Raw genomic sequence first — 19332 nt, 5'->3', positions numbered from 1 at the left:
ACACATACACCACACACACATACATACACACATACACACACATCACATACACCACACACACATACCACACATACACACACACAAACACCACACACACACATGCACACAAACATCACACACACAAACATCACACACACACATACACACACACATCCAAACATCACACCCACATACACACACAAACATCACACACACGCACACACATGCACAAACTCAGAAAGGAACAAATAACTACGCCATCTCCCTTTGAAAGGTCCCATTTCAACGTGTACACAATTAAAAACAGGTGCCAACCACAGATGCGATGCTGATGATTAAGCTGGACACTTAAGGACCATTCAGACCTGTGCCAGATGGAGTGTGGCTTCAGAATCCCTGAGCGGCTGCTGAAGCCGAGGCAGCCTGCTAACCTTCCATCACCAGAGAGGCAAACAGACGCTCCGGGTCTCCACGTACCGTTTCTAGTCATGCTGCTCATCCACTTGTCCAGCTCCTCCATCTCTATTTCCATCACGGAGGGTGTGTCCTCTTCAAAAATAGGGCTAGACAGAGGGCAGAAACGCACGTTTAAAAAAAAAAAAAGAACAAGCCCTGCCGACTGAATTTCATCGGGGAAAGAATCTAGCACCTTGCCTAGTTAGAAACAACCTGATTCAGCGTGTCATGCCCCAGTCCTGCCCAAGGTCTGTCCTCATCAAAGGAGTATCAAACTAACAGCAAGAAAGGCAGAATCTGCAAGAACCCCTCATCTGTCACTCAGGCCAAACCGGATGGCATAGAGGCCAGGGGTGAACTCAAAGAGAAACTGCTCCCTGGAGACCAAAGCCACGGTTGCCAGGGTGCTCAGAGGCTGCCTCATTCAGCTTCCTGGCCTCGCCTAGTGACACTTCTCTTTTCTTGGAATTTTGATCAACGACCCAGATCAAGAAGCCAGTCATCAGGATACTTTTATCTGGTCTCTTTCAATGCCCAGGCTTTCCCAACTGGGAGCAATGGAACTGCCGCTCTCAGAAGTGCCCCGGCCCCATGTCCCAGGTTTCGAGGGTATGAATAGGGGCAAAAGCTCTGGTCAGGATGGATGGGGCCATCAGGATGGACAGAACCAGGGAGGAAAGACTGCAGCTCTGAGTGCGTCGCGGACGTCGCACTGGGAAATGAAGCAGGTCGTGTCCACTCCAGGAAAGATGATGGGAGGGGCAGGAGAGTCATTGCTCCATGCTTTTGGTGTTCACCCAGCACGAGAATATTTAACTGCTACGAATCGGGCACTGGTAGCACCCAGACAAAAATTCCTTTCTGGCAGGTGACAACAGCAGAGACCACTGGGCAAGGTTTGGAGACTAAGACGCATCTCCCATGTGACTGTGGGGGCTGCCAGAGTCCAGGGGTACTGGCCCACAAGAGAAACCACCCAGACGGTTAACGGCTCTGTCCACTCCCCCCCCCCCCCGCTACTGTCCATACAGCAGGGGAACGGAGGCCTGGTGGGGAGGGTTCACTCACACTTTCAGGTTTTCGCCAATGGGCTCGTCTGAAAGAGAACACACAGGAGTCATGTCAGGGCTGACCATCTGTGGGGACTACAGCAACAACCCTGAGTCTCCTTTACAATGGGAAGGAGAGAGCGGTGAGTGAATCGTCTTTTCAAAAACCTTGCTTTTACTTTATTTATTCTGTGCGTGGGGACCCGTAGCACTTAAGCGAAGACAAGGGGACAGTTTGAGGAAGGTGGTTTTCTTCTTCTACCATGTGAGTTTCAGAGATCAAATCCAAAGCCTTTACCACTGAGGCACCGTGAGGCCCGTGGGTCACATTGCTAAAGCAGCCGCCATTAGCCTCCAAGGCACACAGTGCAGATTGCTGCAGTGAAACCAGGTCCCAATCCCCCCCAGAACCTGGGCTCTGCCACCTTTAGAGAGGAGTGCTCCCCGGGAGTGCTCACCTTCCTTATTATTTTTGTATCCGCGGGAAGAAGAAAAGCATGGTCAGGAAAGAAAGGAAGTGTTAAAAACAAATAAACAAATGAGCAAAACCAGGGGTTGATTCCTGACCTGCCTTCAACAAAACCATGTTCCAGATCACTTCCTTCTGACACATCGTTCTGAGCCTATGCCACACGGGCGACCCCATCAAGGGATGCCTTTGAAAGTCCCCTTCAGCCCGCTCTTTGAACGTCTAGATCCCTCCACTTCTCAGGCAGTAATCCCCACCTCTATTCAGGAAGATCCATCTGTTTGAGTCTATTTCATCTGTCTTTCCCACTAGAGCATAGCTCCCAAAGGGCCAGGAGAGCATCTATCTGCCTTGCTCACCGTGACATGCCCCAGCCCCCCTCCTGCTAGCGCAGTACCCAGCCAACACCTAGCAAATACTCACTAGGCAGATGAATAGGTTTTAATCTCAGTTGTCTATGATGGAGTTAAACTCACATCTGATATCTTGGACATTTCATTATTATAATAGCAGGACTTCCAACCAGCTTGCCTTCAATGGATGCTGATTGGGGTGAGAGTCAGGTGAAATTTGACAAAACAGCTCTAACGTGGATAAAACTCCAGATGAGCAGGTGGCAAGAATCATAGCCTAGCCCAAGCAAGCTCTGTTTAATTTGGCAGGGAGACCAACATCGCCCTGGGAAGGGAATCAGGGATGACAAGTGGGCGCACTGTGAGCAAGACAGGTGCTCTGGAAAGCAAACCTTTGCCAAGGTCCCCGGAGAGTCAGATGCTCCCGACCCCTGGCAGCGGAGGCCGCTTGGTGTCTAGCCTGCTGAAGTACAGTTATCGGCAAGGAAACACAGCAGCGGGCACCCGGGACTGAGCTCAGGGCAGCTCAGGCTGCCATGTCCTGCCGGTTGGCACACTTGAGCGGCATGGCTAGCCCAGGAGAGCTGGGGCAGATGCAGGATTCCTGCTGTCACTGCCTGCCTCGAAGGCACTGTGGGTCCTGTCTTCCACCCCTGAATAGGGTTGGAAGCCTCCTGCAATCCTTGACTCGCCAGAAGCTTAGGAGGGGGCAGGATGGCTTCCTCTTACATGTTCTGTGCCCCCAGTTTTGTTCCCGTTGTTTGAGATGGGGGGTCTCACCTAGTTCAGGCTGGCCTCAAACCAGCTGTATGTTTGAGGGTGACCTTGAACTTCTGACCCTCTTGCACCAGCATTATAAGCATGCACCCCCACGCCCCCATGTCTGCGGTGCTTGGGGACTGTAGAGAGAACCCCCTGCCCGTCACTCTGCACTTCTGAACAATCCCTGCTTACTAACTTTCCTACTAATTTCTCAGGGAGCAAGTGACCCCACAGCCCTGCTCTGATCTTTCCCTATTCTGGGCTCCCCACAGGCTTGGGGGTGAGGAGGAGCTGACCTGCATGCAGATGATGGGAAAGTTTAAAACTTCATTACCGAAGTGCTCCAGATACACCAAATGAGAGGCTCTGTAATCAGTATTAAAAGAGCAAAAAGCCTTCCGTGGCCTCATCTTCCCTGCGCCAGGGCCATTACCTCTGCCCCAGCCACCATGGCAACAGAAACACATCTGGGGAGAGTACCGGAGCAGAGCATTAAGCCAGGGGGAGACCAATTACTTGTCCTCAGCAATCAGGTCCTGCCTGCTCCACTCCACGTGGCCTACATCTCTTCATTAACTGCCACCAATTTAGGGCACCCGCCCCCATTCCATCCCACCATGTCATAGCCTCCCCCACCTTACTCTTCTCCTTCACAATCAAGTATCTTGATGAGACCCTCCCAGCACCTCTTCTCTCTGGGTCCTGGACGGTGAGATGGTTGGCTCAGTGGCCGAGGGAAAAAGCCGCAGAGGGCTCTGGCCACCTGGTTTCCTGATTGAGCCAGAGACTCACTCAGCAGAGCCAGGCATCAGGCAGCCACAGCCCGTTCTGAGTGAAGACTTCCTGCCCATGCTGCACAGCGGTTCTTTGAGAGACACCCAGTGCATCCACCCGATGCTGAGAAAGGCGTGCCCTGCCCTAGTTCAGGCTGTCTTTCCCTCAGAGATTCCAATTTGCAGGTAGAATTGGCCCATGTTCTGAGGCGGAGAACAACTGTGGCCTGGGTAGCCCTGGCAATGACATCACCTGTCAGAACTACGCATAAGGCACACAGGGACAAAGACGTTACTAAGAATAGAAAGGGTACCACTGTGTACATTATCAAAGCAGTCTGAGACGGCAGCTGCACTTGAGCCCATTAAGTCACATCAGGAACACTGGGCCTCAGAAGTCACCTGACACACCAGGCTGAAGAAACAGTGGAAGTCGCTCATCTGAACTACAAAGACTGGACGGCGGGCACTGTGATGGTAACAACCCGACCCAACTGTCAGCTGACCACCGTGTGTGTGTGTGAGTGTGTGTGTATGAGAGAGAGAGAGAGACAGACAGACAGACAGAGAGAGAGGGGAGAGAAGAAATAGAGAAGAGAAAGAGAGAGAGAGAAAAGAGACAGAAGAGAAAGAGAGAGGGGAGAGAGAAAGAGAGAGAAGTGAGAAAGAGAAGAGAGAGGGAGAGAGAAGGGGGGTGCGTTAATAGGCAGAGAACTCCAGGTAGAGCCTACTAATATTGCTGTCTGTCCTTCCATCTGTCCATCCCAGACCCTGCCCTTTACCCTTGCAGCCTCCCCTGCACCTTGCCTGGGCAGCTCGGCTCTGGCCCTGCAGCCCGACTCTGTGGCAGCATCTCCTGCAGAGCTCCGGCCTGCATCTGTCATTTCAGCCTACAGAAACCGGTGCAGACCAGCTGGGTTCCCAGCTGTGGTGTCTCAGTCCTCTTAGGGACACCTAGAGCTCTGCTAGCAACTATGGCCTCTCAGACACCCCTGTAGCGATTCAGTGACCTGGAAGGATGGATGGGTGGATAGGCACACAGACAGACAGACAGACAGACAGACAGGCGGATAGATTTGCTGTATGACAAATAATATATGATTGAAAATTAATATTATAGTAAGAGTCAGAATATAAAAACTATGTCTACTTTAATTGGCTATCAAGAAAAGCAGGATCAATTGGAAAACTGCTGTCAAACAAACTACCCCCTTGTGAATTTATTATTATTCAGGAAATCCTGATGCTGTGAAAAGGATGCAAATATGTTTAGCTATGTTTCTGATACCTAGGCATTCACACCACTTTACAGTGATTAAATAGCAACTGCAGATGTAACACTGGAGGTCTAGGGTAGTGGACAGCAGGCTAGCCCACTACACAGTGTGACACTGGAGTTCTAGGCTAGAGGACAGCAGGCTATTCTACCATAGTGTAACACTGGAAGTCTAGGGAAGAGGAGAGCAGGCTATCCCACTACACAGTGTAACACTGGAGGTCTAGGGAAGAGGAGAGCAGGCTAGCCCACTACACAGTGTGACACTGGAGGTTCAGGGAAGAGGACATCAGGCTATCCCACTACACAGTGTAACACTGGAGGTCTAGGGAAGAGGAGAGCAGGCTATCCCACTACACAGTGTGACACTGGAAGTCCAGGGAAGAGGACATCAGGCTATCCCACTACACAGTGTGACACTGGAGGTCTAGGGTAGCGGACAGCAGGCTAGCCCACTACACGGTGTGACACTGGAGGTCTAGGGTAGCGGACAGCAGGCTAGCCCACTACACGGTGTGACACTGGAGGTCTAGGGTAGCGGACAGCAGGCTAGCCCACTACACGGTGTGACACTGGAGGTCGAGGGTCAAGTCCTCCCCAGTTGATCCCCTGGATGTGGAGGGAGGGTCCAGGCTCCATCACATGGGATGGAAACGGTATGTACATTTCTACCTCCTGGGGTTATCCTGTGCACAGGTGTCCACCTGTCCCAGAAAGCAAGCCTGCCTATCGAGCTTAGTGGGATGGCTTTATTTTTCCTGAAAACCCAAGTATTAAAATAGAATTTTATTTATTTAAATATCCTTTGAATTGAAATTGTGCTAAGTACAAATGAGTAGACTTCTTAAGAGGCATTTAGCCTGGCAGCCTTTAGTTTTAGAAAAGGGACTTTGTATTTATATAAAAGTAGTGGTTAGTATAAAAATCAGGGTCTGTATCGAAAGCTTTTCTGGGGCAGAGGAGATGGCTCAGTCAGTCAGGCACTTGCCTCACAGACACGAGAACTTGAGTTCAATTCCCAGGACCCACTGCAAAGTTCTGGGAAAGGGGTCCACGCTTGCAATCCCGGCCCTGGAGAGATGGGGACAAGAGGATCCCGGGGGTGTGTGCTGGCCGCTCAGTTAACCCTATAGCCACTGCAGGGCACCGTGTTTCTGAAGCAGATGCTCCAGCTTGCCCTCTGACCTCCACACACAAGTGGCCATGCATGCACATGGAACGGCACATACATGGATATACACCCGCACATATCCGTATGCGTGTGTAAAAAGCTTCTCTGAAATCTATGGTTTCAGAATTCTAAGTTTTCTATGCTGTATTTTCTTAAAGTGGGGCATATTTAAACTAAGACAACACGCCAATCTGTGCTAGGGATAATGTGTAAATCCGGCCTTTGTTGTTGTTGAGACAAGTCTTGTTTTGTAGTCCAGGCTACCCTGAATCTCGGCCTCTTTCTGCCTCAGTTCCTAATTGCTGGGATGACAGCCTTACCTCACCATGCAGGTTTGCAATTTTGCTTTTAACCTCTGAAAGTGTGAAGCTTTCTTTTAAAAAGGATTTGGCATTCATTTGTTCGTTCATCCACACCTTCAACACGTACAGCAAACATACTGCAGACTGAAGATCATGTTAGGCAAATATTTAATAACAATAAGTGAAGGAGATGGAAGGACGGCTCAGTGGTGAAGAGCATTTATCTCTCCTGTAGAAGATCAGGGTTCAGCACCCACAAGGTGGCTCACAACAGTCTGTAACTCCAACTCCACAGGATTTGATGGTCTCTTTGCGCCTCTGAGACACCTGTGTAAACCCACACAGACGTAGATTGCTAGCATTTAATAATCTAGGCGTGTTTAAAGACACAACTTCATTTAATTTCACAGCTCTGCGAGGGTGTTGAATTCACCAACGGGCACGTGAGCTGAGTCGGAGGAAACTGTAGAGCTAAGCGGTTTGATTTCATTGTCTCTCTCACCTCGATGAGAGGTCACGACATCTTACCGTGCCCAGCAAACAGGAGAGTAAAGGCAAGTTCTCGGTCCTTTTGACCTTCAAGCAGAGCATGATGTGGCCGGTCAAAACAAAACAGGAAACAACCTACCAGTGCCCTTAGGAGGCCAGCGTGAACCCTGCCAACGGTGAGCGTGGACGCAGAGACAACAGGAGGGGGGCGGCTATGAACTCAGCCCAGGGAGGGGTGGAAGTTTGCCAAGCAAACAAGAAGAAAGTCCAGACAGAAGGAGTTCTGTAGTCACCAGGCCTCGGGCCTCCCTGACGTCAGGTCAGGCTCTGGACCGGTAGAGGCTTGGACAGTGGCTAAGTGTGGGATGCTGGGGCCCAGACGGAGGGCAGGGCTGCTCCTCGCATGAGAGCTCTAAAGGCTAAACTAGAGCTTTCCGTGAGATTGGAGGCCCCGGCCCTGGACTCCCCTGAGTACTGAGGTTTCACAGGGAACTCCCTACTTCCTCTGAGGTTAGAAAAAGAGTAGAGGAGAGAGCCAGGTGCGGTGTTACATGCCTGTAGCCCAAAGCTACTCTAGAGACTGAGGAGGAGAACCGCTTTGAGGAAGGCGCTCAAGTCTGGCCAGGGCGATGGTGCGGGGTGGGGTGGGGTGGAGTGGGGTGGGGGCTGGAGCGTGGGGGGTTGGGCGTGGTCTGGGCAGCTCCACTGGGTCTTGCTTTAACCACAGATTACAGAGGAGTTCCCACGAGACCAACTGTTGCTAGGTTACTCTCAACTATCAAGCAGTAGAGAATGGGTTTCCTCTTCCTCTTTTATTTTACCAGTTCCTTCTGTGAGAGAAGAGGTTAGCGCTTGCTCCCCAGCTCCATTTACCTCCTCTGTTGGCTGTTCCCTGAGCTCAATCAATGACTGTCCTGGAGCGAGACAGAAAGCAAGGAAACCAAGGCGCGCTGTTCGCGGGCCTGGAGGACACAGAATGGATTTTCTATGGAAGCCTGACTATGCATGTCACTTGAGAAGCTCCTATCCCTGAAGTGAAGTTTGAAATGACTTTTAAAAGCTTCAATTTAAAAACTGAAGCCTAGGTCAGAGAGCTGGCTCAGCAAGTAAAGACGCCCCTGCCAAGCGTGAGAACCGGGTTTGATCTCTAAGACCCACATGGTGAAAGCAGAGAACCAATTCCTGCAAGCTGTCTTCCGACTTTCACACGGGCACCAGGGTGTGTGCATGCTTGCACACACACACATGTAATTTAAAACAAACAAAAACTGGAACCAGTCATATTTTACTAGTTTGGGACCCAGCACATCCTGAATTCTAGCTTTCCGCTCATGCTTTACTATACTTAAGAGTGCACCTGTGCCCCGGCGGTGGTGGCGCACGCCTTTATTCCCAGCACTCAGGAGGCAGAGGCAGGTGGATCTCTGTGCGTTCGAGGCCAGCCTGGTCTACAAGAGCTAGTTCCAGAATAGGCTCCAAAGCTACAGAGAAACCCTGTCTTGCAAAACAAAAACAGCGCACCTGTGATGGGGAGTTTCCTACCCCGGTTCCAGTCAGTCATCTTTAGCCAGTTAACAATTCCCAAATGGGTGTGTGGCTTCAGTGGGAACAAGAGGAAAGTTTCTCTCCGCCCTTCTCAAGGTCAAACTGAAGTGTGGGGTGGGACAAGAAATATCCATCGTAGAGTAAGCGTCGACCAAAGACCTCTCGTCGCAGGAGAGTGAAGACCTCCTCAACCCTTTATCCTTACCGCCAATCTGACCCACACCTCACCCGCCTGACCCCTTCCTCCCACAAAGTGAAATGTCAGATTCCCTAGTGGGCAAGGTTCTCCAAGACCCTGGTTTCAAACATGCTCCAATAACAGCAGCATATTAGAATCTCAATGTAGACGGAAAACTTAGAAAAACACACAGACAATGGCATTATTAACTTCTGAAAACTTCCGTGGGATATACACTCATCAGTTATACTTCACCACCACCACCACCCCCTCCCCCCCCACCCGGCACCAAGCAGATACTCACATGTCTGCAAGACACTCTGAGATCCTTGGCTAGAAGGCTCTGCGTAAAAGGAGAAAGCAGATTGTTTCTGGCAGCTCGTTGAGGTGTAAAGCCGTCATCCAAAAACGGAAATGCAGGAGTAACCTACCTTGCTTGTGTCTTCTGTTTTTAAGGTAGACCGCAAGGAGCACCACAGATAAAAGAATGACCAGCGCCGCCAGGGGGACAGCCACCATTAGCATGAACCCCTGCGGGTCTGGGGGCTCATCAGTGTGTGTAGAATTCGTATCTGCAGTTAACACTTCCGTGCTCACCAGAGTCAAAGCGCTGGTTGTCACTTCATCCGTCTTATCGTCTTCTGTGGTGCTGTATCCTGAGTGCTCTAACTCCTCCTCGATGCCTGAACATGAACAAGATGGAGAATGACATGGAGACAGGCCAACATGTCACGGTTCCCGTGAGTTTTAACTATATCCTAGATGTGTTCGGTGGTGAACATGGTCCACTGGACTTGGCTTTCCCATTCAGTGCAACATGGAGTATTTATTGGTTAGCCCTCAATGAAGCTCAAGCTGGGAGTGTATTGAACATGGAGTCAACGCTGGAGGCGACCCTTCTACAAATGCTTCCCTCTTCCCCCCCCCCCCTGCTTTTTGCATCTTTATTCTGCAGGCCTATGCTTTGAGAGGCTCCCATAACAACCTCCCATAGCTCTCCCCCTGTCCTAGCCAGGCCTAACCTCATGAACAGCTCCCACCCCTCCAATAAATAACAATAAACAGGCTGAAGGAAGGCTTAGTGTGCACCAGGCACTAAGATAAACCCCACGCCCACAGACACAGAACCCACCTACCCACCCACCCACTCCTGTCATCTATTCTGACCTTTGGATCTTTCCTGTCCACACTTTGCAGACGAATGGGCGGGAATGTCTTTCCCTGAGGAACAGGTCCGTTGTCCCGCCTACATTCTGACGATGCACGAGGAATTCCTTTTGTTTGCTTGTTTGTTTTTCATTTTGAAAATGGGAGCAGCTGGTTGTGGTGGTGCGTGCCCTCAATCCCAAAGTGTTTGAGTGTTGTCTTGTTTTTTCTCCCACAGCCATTGAGCAACGGGCTTTTAACCCAACGGGCATGAGGGAGCCCATAAACCACGACTTGGCCTCTAGGTACCTCCACAAACTCTAGTCTTCTCTAAGGAACACTGGCTTGTGCTTTGGGAATGTCTGTGACATTTTTTTCACAGCAATAGGGCTTAGCACAGTGGTGGAGATTGCGAGTTACGCAGGAAGTGAGTCCAGCTGTGGGCACCGCCAGGGCTAAGCTCCCCAGGGCTTACAGCTTTTCTCCTTTCGGCCTCAGACACACTGTGCACCCAGGACTTCCCCACTCTGTGCTCATAGCCAAGGGACCTGAGAAGAGTTTTCTCCATTTTTAGAACCTGCTCCCTGAAAGTACCCCCAAAAGGCCTTCTCACCTGCCCTTCTCATAGCATCATTGAAGGCAGACATGTGATGTACCAACGCTGTGCTTTCCGGGCCCTGGAGTGCGCGCGCACGCACACACACACACACACCAGGGTGGCACAGCCGATACTGCCTTCGTCTCCTACCCATCTTTCCTTGTTTGCTTTTAGCTGTCCCCCAGGAGCCCCCCTGCCTACTGTCACTTCCTCATTTATAGTCTAACACTGGATGTCGTTCAGGACCTGAGTGATAGGAACGGGGATAAAGCTGGCGAAGCTGGGGGTGGGGTGAGTGCAGATGGGTGTGGGGAGGAGGGGTGTCAGTAAGCACATGGCAGAAGAAATCCTAAAGCAACGCGTGCCGTGCAGAAGGCCCTATGGAGATCACCAGCGCCTGTCTGCGGAGCTATCAAGAGGTTTCTGAGGCAGCCTAGCCGCGGTCATCTCAAGTGGACCCCGTCACAAACCTCCCACGGCTTTTCCATTTCATCCTTCTCTCTCTGCTCACTGAAAGGGGGCAGGAGCCGCCAGTCACTTGATGACGAAGTGAAGCTACATTTCTTCATCTGACTGTTGAGCCCCAAATCGCCAGGCTCACTTAGGAGGGTTCGTTGACCGTATCCAGGCCAACACATCTGGGACTCACAGTGCAGACACCTGGTGAGGACCCTGGGGGGAATCTTCATGAGTGGGGGACGAAATGAGATGAGATCTAGAAGCTCCAACAACCGAGTTGCATGTGTGCCTTCGTCACCATGTTGAGGACAGCCACTGAATGGAAATGACTTTGCTTCTTGGTGGAGCAAGCCAGTTAACTTCTCGTTTTTGAAAGTGGAACAAATGTGTAATGGAGATCTTCTAGGTTTTGTGGTTCTGCTGTGCTGAGTAGTTGGCACTGAGAGCTGGGGAATGAAGACCGTTTGGCTCTGGGGTGCTGGGGAGCTTGTACAGGTGAGCATATGCTCTACCACTGAGTGACATCCCAACCCCTCTTGGTTTTGAAATGGGGGTGTATTTTATACCAACCGACAGAGTACCACACTGCTGAGGTCCTGTGAAATAAAGCGCTGATAAGAGAATGTTTCCTAACTCAGGAGAGCCTGAGATGCTGTCAGCCCGACCCCCGTGCTGGCCTTTGTTGACCGGGCAGAGGGTGTGCCCACATGATTTCGGTACTTAGAACATGGACAATGAATCGGAACAACGTACACCCGGCATCCCATGCTTTCTCCTGCTCTGGAGTGACTGGCCATCTATGTGACTTGAGGATGCTCAAAGAAACTAAATGCAAGACTCCCACCTACATGTCACCCTGACATCTGCATAGAGAAACGAGCAAAGAAGGAAGAACCCAATTTGTGTTAGAAGCAGAAAAGGAGAAAGAACAGAAAACTGAGGGGCAGAGCATAAAGCCCTGGGTGCAACTTCAGCTCTGGAGAAGCTACAATTCCAGCTCTTTGGAGGCAGAGTCAGGAGCATCACAAGTTCAAGGTCATCCCTGGCTACGTGAGATTCTATTTTGAACAACAAACTTTAAAATCTAAGGGTACTAAAAATACAAAACAAAACAAAATCTAAGGGTACCTCTGGCAGTTCTGCCTCAGCCACACATCCCTCCTCCTGTGGTGATATTTCATTTGTATTTTAATAAATAAAGCTTGCCTAAAGTTCAGAGAATAAAATAGTGGCATGGATCAGTCTTACAGAGGAGGCAGTGGTGACACACACCTTTAATCCCAGTAGCCACACTAGTTTGTCACAGAAACAGGGCGGTGATGGTGCACGCCTTTAATCCCAGAACTAGAGAGGATTATAAAACAGAAGGAAACAGCTCTCAAACATAGCCTCACTCTGAGATTCCTGGAGGCAGGATCGCCATTTTGACTTGAGGTAGAGGTAAGAGCCAATGGCTGGCTGCTTTGCTCTCTGGACTTCCCGAAAGCTTTATTTATTAAAATACAAATGAAATATCACTACATCTCCCCCCGCTGGGGCACTTAAAAGCCTGATGCTCTGATCTCACCCCTACCCATGGTCTCTATATCAGAGGCTGGGGCAAAGGCTTTGGTGCTCAGAGGACTCCAGGGCACAGCCAAGGCTGAGACAACCTCTAAGGCCTCTCACCTCTCACCCTCCCTTGGGCGACCTCAACTCGCTCTTGTTCTACTGTTCATTCTAGAAGCTTGACAAGAATCCAAACTCGGGTCCTGGGAGCCTAGTACCCAACCTATGAGCAAAGCACAACGACTAAAGGTCTTCATTGAAGGCTGAGCCCCTGGGAGACGCTGGCCAGGATACATTAGGGGAGAAACAAGGCAAGCGCAGAGCACTCCCCTTGCCGATTAAGTCTGAGAGGTATGAGCCTGGCTTTAGAACCTGCACCTCCCAAAGAGGTCTGCAGACAGCACGGCATGGTGGCTGGAGCCTATAGTGGTTGGAACTAGATGGGAAGGTTCATAAATCATGGATTGCCAGGTACTTCTCACGGTGTTCCGATGTAGTGCTCCCAGTGTTAGTATGCAGTGCTCCCAGCGTTACCATGTAGTGCTCCCAGCGTTACCTTGCAGTGCTCCCAGCGTTACCTTGCAGTGCTCCCAGCGTTACCTTGCAGTGCTCCCAGCGTTACCATGTAGTGCTCCCAGCGTTACCATGTAGTGCTCCCAGCGTTACCTTGCAGTGCTCCCAGCGTTACCTTGCAGTGCTCCTAGCGTTACCTTGCAGTGCTCCCAGCGTTACCATGTAGCACTCTACCGTGTAGTGCGCCATGTAGTGGGCTTCAGTTAGCTCCCAAGACAGTAATCTGATCTGAAGGCTGTGGCCTGAATAATTCCGTTTTGTGGTCAATAACGATCAGCTGTCCCCAACTGTCACTGTCCCTCGGCTTCACGGGTTATTTGATGCTATCTAGAGATGTAGCCAGGATAACGGGGCGTGTGTTTTGGAGTCTTCTGCAGCACACGCAATCTACTGCCAAGCGACAGCCCTAGGCCCAACTGTGTTTCTTACAATCTTCCTAGTTACTCTGGTAAATACGCTTGCTGGGCTGAGACCTACTGAGCTAAACCACAAACAAGTGGACAGAATGTTAATTTTCCATTACTCCTGATGACAGACTTATTGACCATATGCAGAAAGGAGACTTAGGAACGAAGTAAACAGATATATACACCATTAAGTGGTTAAGGCTTTTCTAGAAGTCACTTTTTAAAAAATTAATTGTTCGGTATTTGTGCAACCTGATGGTAGGGTGGCCAGAAACAAAACTGGGAGAAATGGTCATACCAGACGTCCTGGGTACCGGCCTGGTTGTGAAGGGGTGGACGGTGTGTGATACACACAGATGCTAGTGCCAAGCAGGGCACCACCACTGATGCCCTGCCCTTTCCGAGTTCTCTGCCCATGAAGCTGTGCCAAGTTATTATTATCCATGCCAGGTGGTGGTGGTGCACACCTTTAATCCCAGCATTCAGGAGGCAGAGGCAGGAGGATCTCTGAGTTCGAGGCCAGGCTAGAGAGTGAGTTTTAAAACAGCCAGCACTACACAGAGAAGCCCCTATCTTACAAAAAACAATTATCACCTGGAATTATTCCCACCATGAACTTCTCTATGGTCTGCTCTTGGCTGTTCGGTGCTCTCCTGGCCCCTGGGAGTCTGGTATAAACAGCTGTTTACAGACAGAATGACTGACGGAAATGTCAAATAGGCTCATGGGGCTTGGACTGCTACTCCACGGGAAAGCATGCAGGAGGCACTGGGTTCCATGGAGGGCAGGTGGGTCTGGGGTGGCACTGTCAGTCACTCGTTTCCTGGCTACCAGGTTGGCTACCCTCCTTACCCTAAAGCTTTCCTTCTGGGACCATATGGTGTGTCCCTGTCACAGGAGCAGAGCCCGCGGGTGATTTTCTTTCCAAAGCAACCTGGACTGAGAAAAAAGATGGAGCCACAAACCCTTAATGCAAAGCTGTAAGTCCCCTGTGAGGAAAGGCTGCTCCTGGCTCTTGTGCCCCAGGGGTGAACGCTCACACGTGAAGGCCACGCGATTCCTCCCCTCTGATGCAGAGGCCTTGTTGATTTCATTGGCTACTCTGCAGTTCTCCGGGTCTGATCATCTGTATTCAATGACGGTGATCACTCAGGATGTTTGCCCTGACACCTGTCAGGAAGAGGTAACCGGAGCACACAGACAGCTGAGGCAATCCAGGATGGGAGTATGGAAGCCGCTGTCAGGCGTGGAGTCTGATGGAGCACGCAAGAGACCCAAGCCAATGCCTTTTTCATTTCAAGTATTTTGTTATTTCTTCCTTTTCAGGAAGCTTGCTTTTATTTAACCTAAGGCTGACTCTTGTTTGAGGTTTTCACTTGGCAAGTCTGCGATTTGGGCTACCTGGCCACTCTTTATACACTGGAATGCCATTCTAGCTTATAACACTTGCCAAGTCTTTAATAGATTAACATTACATAGAACGGAATACGAAACTCTTACTTGGACACAGAGGAGCATGTCTGCAGCCCTAGCACTCAGAAAGCTGAGGCAGGAAAATCACAAGTTTGACCCCAGTCTGGTCTATGCATTAAGCTCTGGGCTCTGCTATCTAAGATCCATGTAATTGGTTCTCTTGTTTTTATTTTCTAACTCTGGCGATGTCAATCATAAATGAATAAGCGAACAAACACGATTTTTTAGAAAGGGTAAGCTAACGTTTAAGTAAATCAGGCACTTTACAACCTATCGGCAAACCTCGGCAACCACTGGGATCTGGTTTCTAGAAATGACAACCGGGTGAGGAAGCAGGAAAAAGGAAGATGGTGCTAATTCACATCAAACAGAGACATTCCCAAACCAAGGCGGGCAGATCTCTGGGAGTTCGAGGCCAGCCTGGTCTACAAGAGCCACTTTCAGGACAGGCTCCAAAGCTACAGAGAAACCCTGTTTCGAAAAACAAAAACAAAACAAAACAAACAAAAGTTAAAGCTATACCCACCAGGCCATGACCTAAAGAGTCATGTCAGGGTGGATAATGATATTCAACACTCAGTGTCAGCTGGGACAGCCCTGACCCTGTGGAAGCCAGGCCTCTTCAGACCTTCAATCTGGCTTAGTTGTTTTTATCTTTCTCTCTGGCCACCTCCCTGTCCCTATAGTTACTCCTGGTTATTGGCTGGCCCCATTTTTGGTTCTGTTTTGATGGCTTACATCTCTCCAGGGGTGTTACACCCTCCTCTCAGCTCTCAGAGACAGAGTCCCACTGTCTGCCTGTCCCACAGCTGAGGTGAAGCCCCAGGTCCAGCCATAGCCTCCTCTAAGCTCAACACAGCTGCGGCTTCATTCCCAGTGTGTGGTACAGAGGAGGATACTGCACTTTCCAGGAGTTAGGGGTTGGTGGAGAGAATCTGGAGTTCAGTTAACCAGGCGAGCATGCCAGACTCTACCCTCAGGGCACTCAAGACTTTCCTCATGACCGGGAAACCGAGCGTCCAGCAAGCAGCAAGGTTCAGTCTATGTAAATGGTAGAAGAAAACCATCCAGTGGATAGCAGCAGACACAAGGTGAACACAAGGTGCAAACAGCCAAGCTTAAGTAAAAACCAAGGAAAATACACATATGTCAGACTTTCTAGAAATGCAAATAATGATTACTAAAATCAAAAGATCAGTGGGCGGGTTAAGCTGCAGATAGGCCCTGCAAAGTTCCTGTTTCTCCACATCGTGGGCCGTACTTGAGCGAGGGTGGTGCAAACAGTAACAGCCAAGTACAGGGCATGCATCTTCCCAGAACTGCACGCATCCTGAAGGCCCTCCTCAGTTTCCTGGAATCTGGGGCTGTAGACACTTTTAAGCCCCATCCTCTGTTTGGTTTGGTTTGGTTTGCTGTTGTTTTTGTTGCTATTATTGTTGAGGCTGGGTCTCTCGCTATGGCCCAGTTAAGCACTGACCTTAGTCCTTCTGAGTTCCCACCCACCCTGCTGGGGTCACAGGCATCAATATCATTATGCGTCTTTTTTCCTCTATTCTCCTTTTCTTTGTCTTCTCCCTCTCCTCTCCTCTCTTTCCTCTCTCTCTCTCTCTCTCTCTCTCTCTCTCTCTCTCTCTCTCTCTCTCTCTCTTTGCCGAAGCTTTATATCTCTAAGGGTGTTGCGACCCTGGAGTCAGATCTCAGCTGTGCGTGCATCATTCTTTCTCTCCCGGTTCCCACACCCCAAAGCCTCTCACCAAGTGGCTCTAGCATCCTGGTCTTTTTCTTGCTCTTAACTCAGAAGCTAGTCCCCAGCATCTCTGCTCACTCTGCCTCTACTCCAGCTCCTGCTCCCCCGCCCCTTACAGCAGCCCACAGTAAACTCAACTCTCAACGTTGCTTTTCCTGTGGACAAGCATCAAATCCAGTTCCATTACTAATATTCAGAGACACAAAGATGGGTCCTCCTCTCTACAGACCTCAGTCCCAGCTTCCGGAAGATCCTGCACTGGCCTCAGCTGTAGAGACTTTTCAACTGTGCTCGTCGATTTGGTCAAGATCCAAGGGAAGCCATCTTCCTTCTTGCCTCCTGCTTGTTTCTCAGGGGATAATTTCACTTGAGACGGTTCTCAATTCTGAACCAGGCTGTCCGCCAGAAGGCAGGCTGACCCACAGGGAATGAGGCCGGCCTCCTGCATCTGTACCGTGTCAGCTTACTTGTTTGTTGCTGGAAAGCTTTGTTTGGGGGTGGACCTCAGAAGATGCTTGCACTAAAGAGAACGGTACTGTCCAGGAGATTGGATTTTTCTGCTAAACATCCACCGATACTTTATTTTTTAATAACTAAAGGTGTAAAATAAAACCAATCTAACTCATATTCTTAAGCAGCACTGGCTCAAAAGGATACGCACAGATTACTTTAAAATCTAAGCTTTCTGCGGACCAGCCTTTCCCTGGACTAATGTCCTAATATGCCGCCGTTATATTATCTAGCTCTCTGCGAGTGGTATTTTTGCATCTTTTAGATGGGGATACAAGCAGGGTCCAGGCAGCACGCTCAGAGATGCTCTCTGCACAGTAGTGCAACCACACTTTCCTCTCTGACTTCTGCTTTCAGGGACTCTGTGCTTCTTGAAGATCAGCCTCATAGGCATTTCAGGGATGGCTTTAGTAATTCAGTAATCAGCAACTTAACAATTACTGAGTTCCTAGTGTCTGCTAAGCTCTGACAGAGTTTAGGAAAGGCGAAGACAAATAAAAGACGATTTTTTTTTCTGCAAGTCCTCAAGGCTCCTTCCAGCTTCCTCCCAGCTCCAAAGCATAGGGCACAAAACGAGTATTGACTTCCGGTCTCACTTTGAAAGTAACACACACACCCCTCCCGTGCTACTTCAGACACTAGGGCACACCACCTAAAGAGTGTCCTGCAAGGGAGGCCGAGAGGCTGGGAGGCATACCCACCAACCTCCAGAGAGCTGTGGTCTCTGACTTCAGTGCCTGATGTCACCCTTCTATCTAAATAACAATAGCACATTTTCCTTCTGCTTTAGATACAGCCCTTCCCTAGAAACAGGCGTTTCTTCCACCCATCCTCAGAAACCACGGGCTGCACGTGTATTTGCAAAGGGAAAGTCAACAGACGCAATTGAGAGAGCTTGTTGTAGCAACTGCCATGAGAGCCAGTCAACGGCTGCTCAGCCTAGAGTGTTGAGATACAGTACTGCCTCTCCCAGTCATCACATCAGCCTTTAAAGCAAATGCTCATGAGTAACAATGGGTGCGAAGGAAACATCCCCTATGGAACCAAGATCAAAGAAAACCAGATCAAAGAATTACCTGGATGTTAGAGCGTGGACAACCGGGCGCCTGGTAACTCCTTTCCATTTACATCTTTCCCCACATCCTCACCAAGAGTAAAGTTCCATACCCTAGTTGCTCCCCTCCCTCCCACAAGGAGGTTTTTGGAACCAGCCAAGCTCTCAGCTATTAAAGCAAAATCATTACTTCTGTCTTTTAGCAGACTGGAACATTCTTTTCCACGAACTGCCAAAAAGTTTATGGTTTTCTTAATATGCCCTGTAAAGCTGATTAATTACAGGGATCATAAAAGGCAAAGATAGCCAGGGGTTTGGAAGAAGCGAGAGGGCGCGATGAACGCAAGATCCGCCCTCCAGTCTCGCCCTCCCAAACACTTTTAATTTTCTTCGCTCTTAAGTTTCACCGAAAGGATTAGGCTTTCTGAGTGGGACCCTCCCCGAAAGAGTTCCGTAGCTGTTGGCACCCACAGGCTTCCTTATCCTCGTTCCCAGCAGGAGGTCGCTTACCCTGGTCGGAGTGACCAAGCGCCAGCCCTAGGGCCGAGACCAGGGCAATGCAAAGCGCGGTCATGTCAGCTGGCTCGCCTGCGCTCAGGATGCTGCGGAGCCCCGGCCGCCCTCCGACGCGCACATTTCCTGTTTCCTGCTCCTTTGGGTCGGTGCTCACTTGAAGGAGAGGTGTTTGCCTGATTTTTAGGAAGTGATGTAACTCTGCAGGAGCCTGTCAGACTGGCAAGGGTTGCAACAGAGTAGCTGCTCGCCCAGCACTGATTCAGTTAGCACCTCCCTAGCCTTCGGGAGTCTGGGCCTCCTCCACCTTGCTGTCCCTGAGAACCGAGTCCGTTGCTCAGGTGTCACTCAGCATCGGGAGGGAGCCTGGACCACAAAGGCGTTCTGACTTGGCAAGTTTGCATATCTGTCTGGCGGATCTCTGGAACTGTCCAGAGCCTTGGATAGCACTGACCTGAACTCAGTGCTGATGTCTGAAGTCAGCGCTGTCTGGTAATAGCCA

The 19332-nt window shown here is 50.1% G+C and overlaps 1 protein-coding gene across 2 annotated transcripts in view; it reads right to left on the bottom strand.

The window, feature by feature from the left end:
* Tmem154 (transmembrane protein 154) overlaps positions 1-19107 on the bottom strand; it is a 33175-nt gene extending 14068 nt beyond the window's left edge. Inside the window, exons 1-5 of one of the 2 annotated variants that reach the window (XM_075950566.1) lie at positions 18828-19107; positions 9234-9485; positions 9107-9145; positions 1504-1531; positions 457-542 (exon numbers count right to left, since the gene is read on the bottom strand). In XM_075950566.1, the coding sequence (XP_075806681.1) occupies positions 457-542; positions 1504-1531; positions 9107-9145; positions 9234-9485; positions 18828-18891 (469 nt within the window). In that variant the 5' untranslated portion in view covers positions 18892-19107. The remainder of the gene's footprint in view (positions 1-456; positions 543-1503; positions 1532-9106; positions 9146-9233; positions 9486-18827) is intronic. The other variant, XM_075950567.1, reaches the window with a different exon arrangement.
* Between the last annotated feature and the right edge of the window lie 225 nt (positions 19108-19332).

The sequence above is a fragment of the Microtus pennsylvanicus genome, chromosome 16 (assembly GCF_037038515.1).
Source record: "Microtus pennsylvanicus isolate mMicPen1 chromosome 16, mMicPen1.hap1, whole genome shotgun sequence".
NCBI classification, from domain to species: Eukaryota; Metazoa; Chordata; class Mammalia; order Rodentia; family Cricetidae; genus Microtus; species Microtus pennsylvanicus.
Note: the sequence above shows the minus strand (reverse complement) of the source record. Positions and strands in the feature narration are given on the sequence as shown.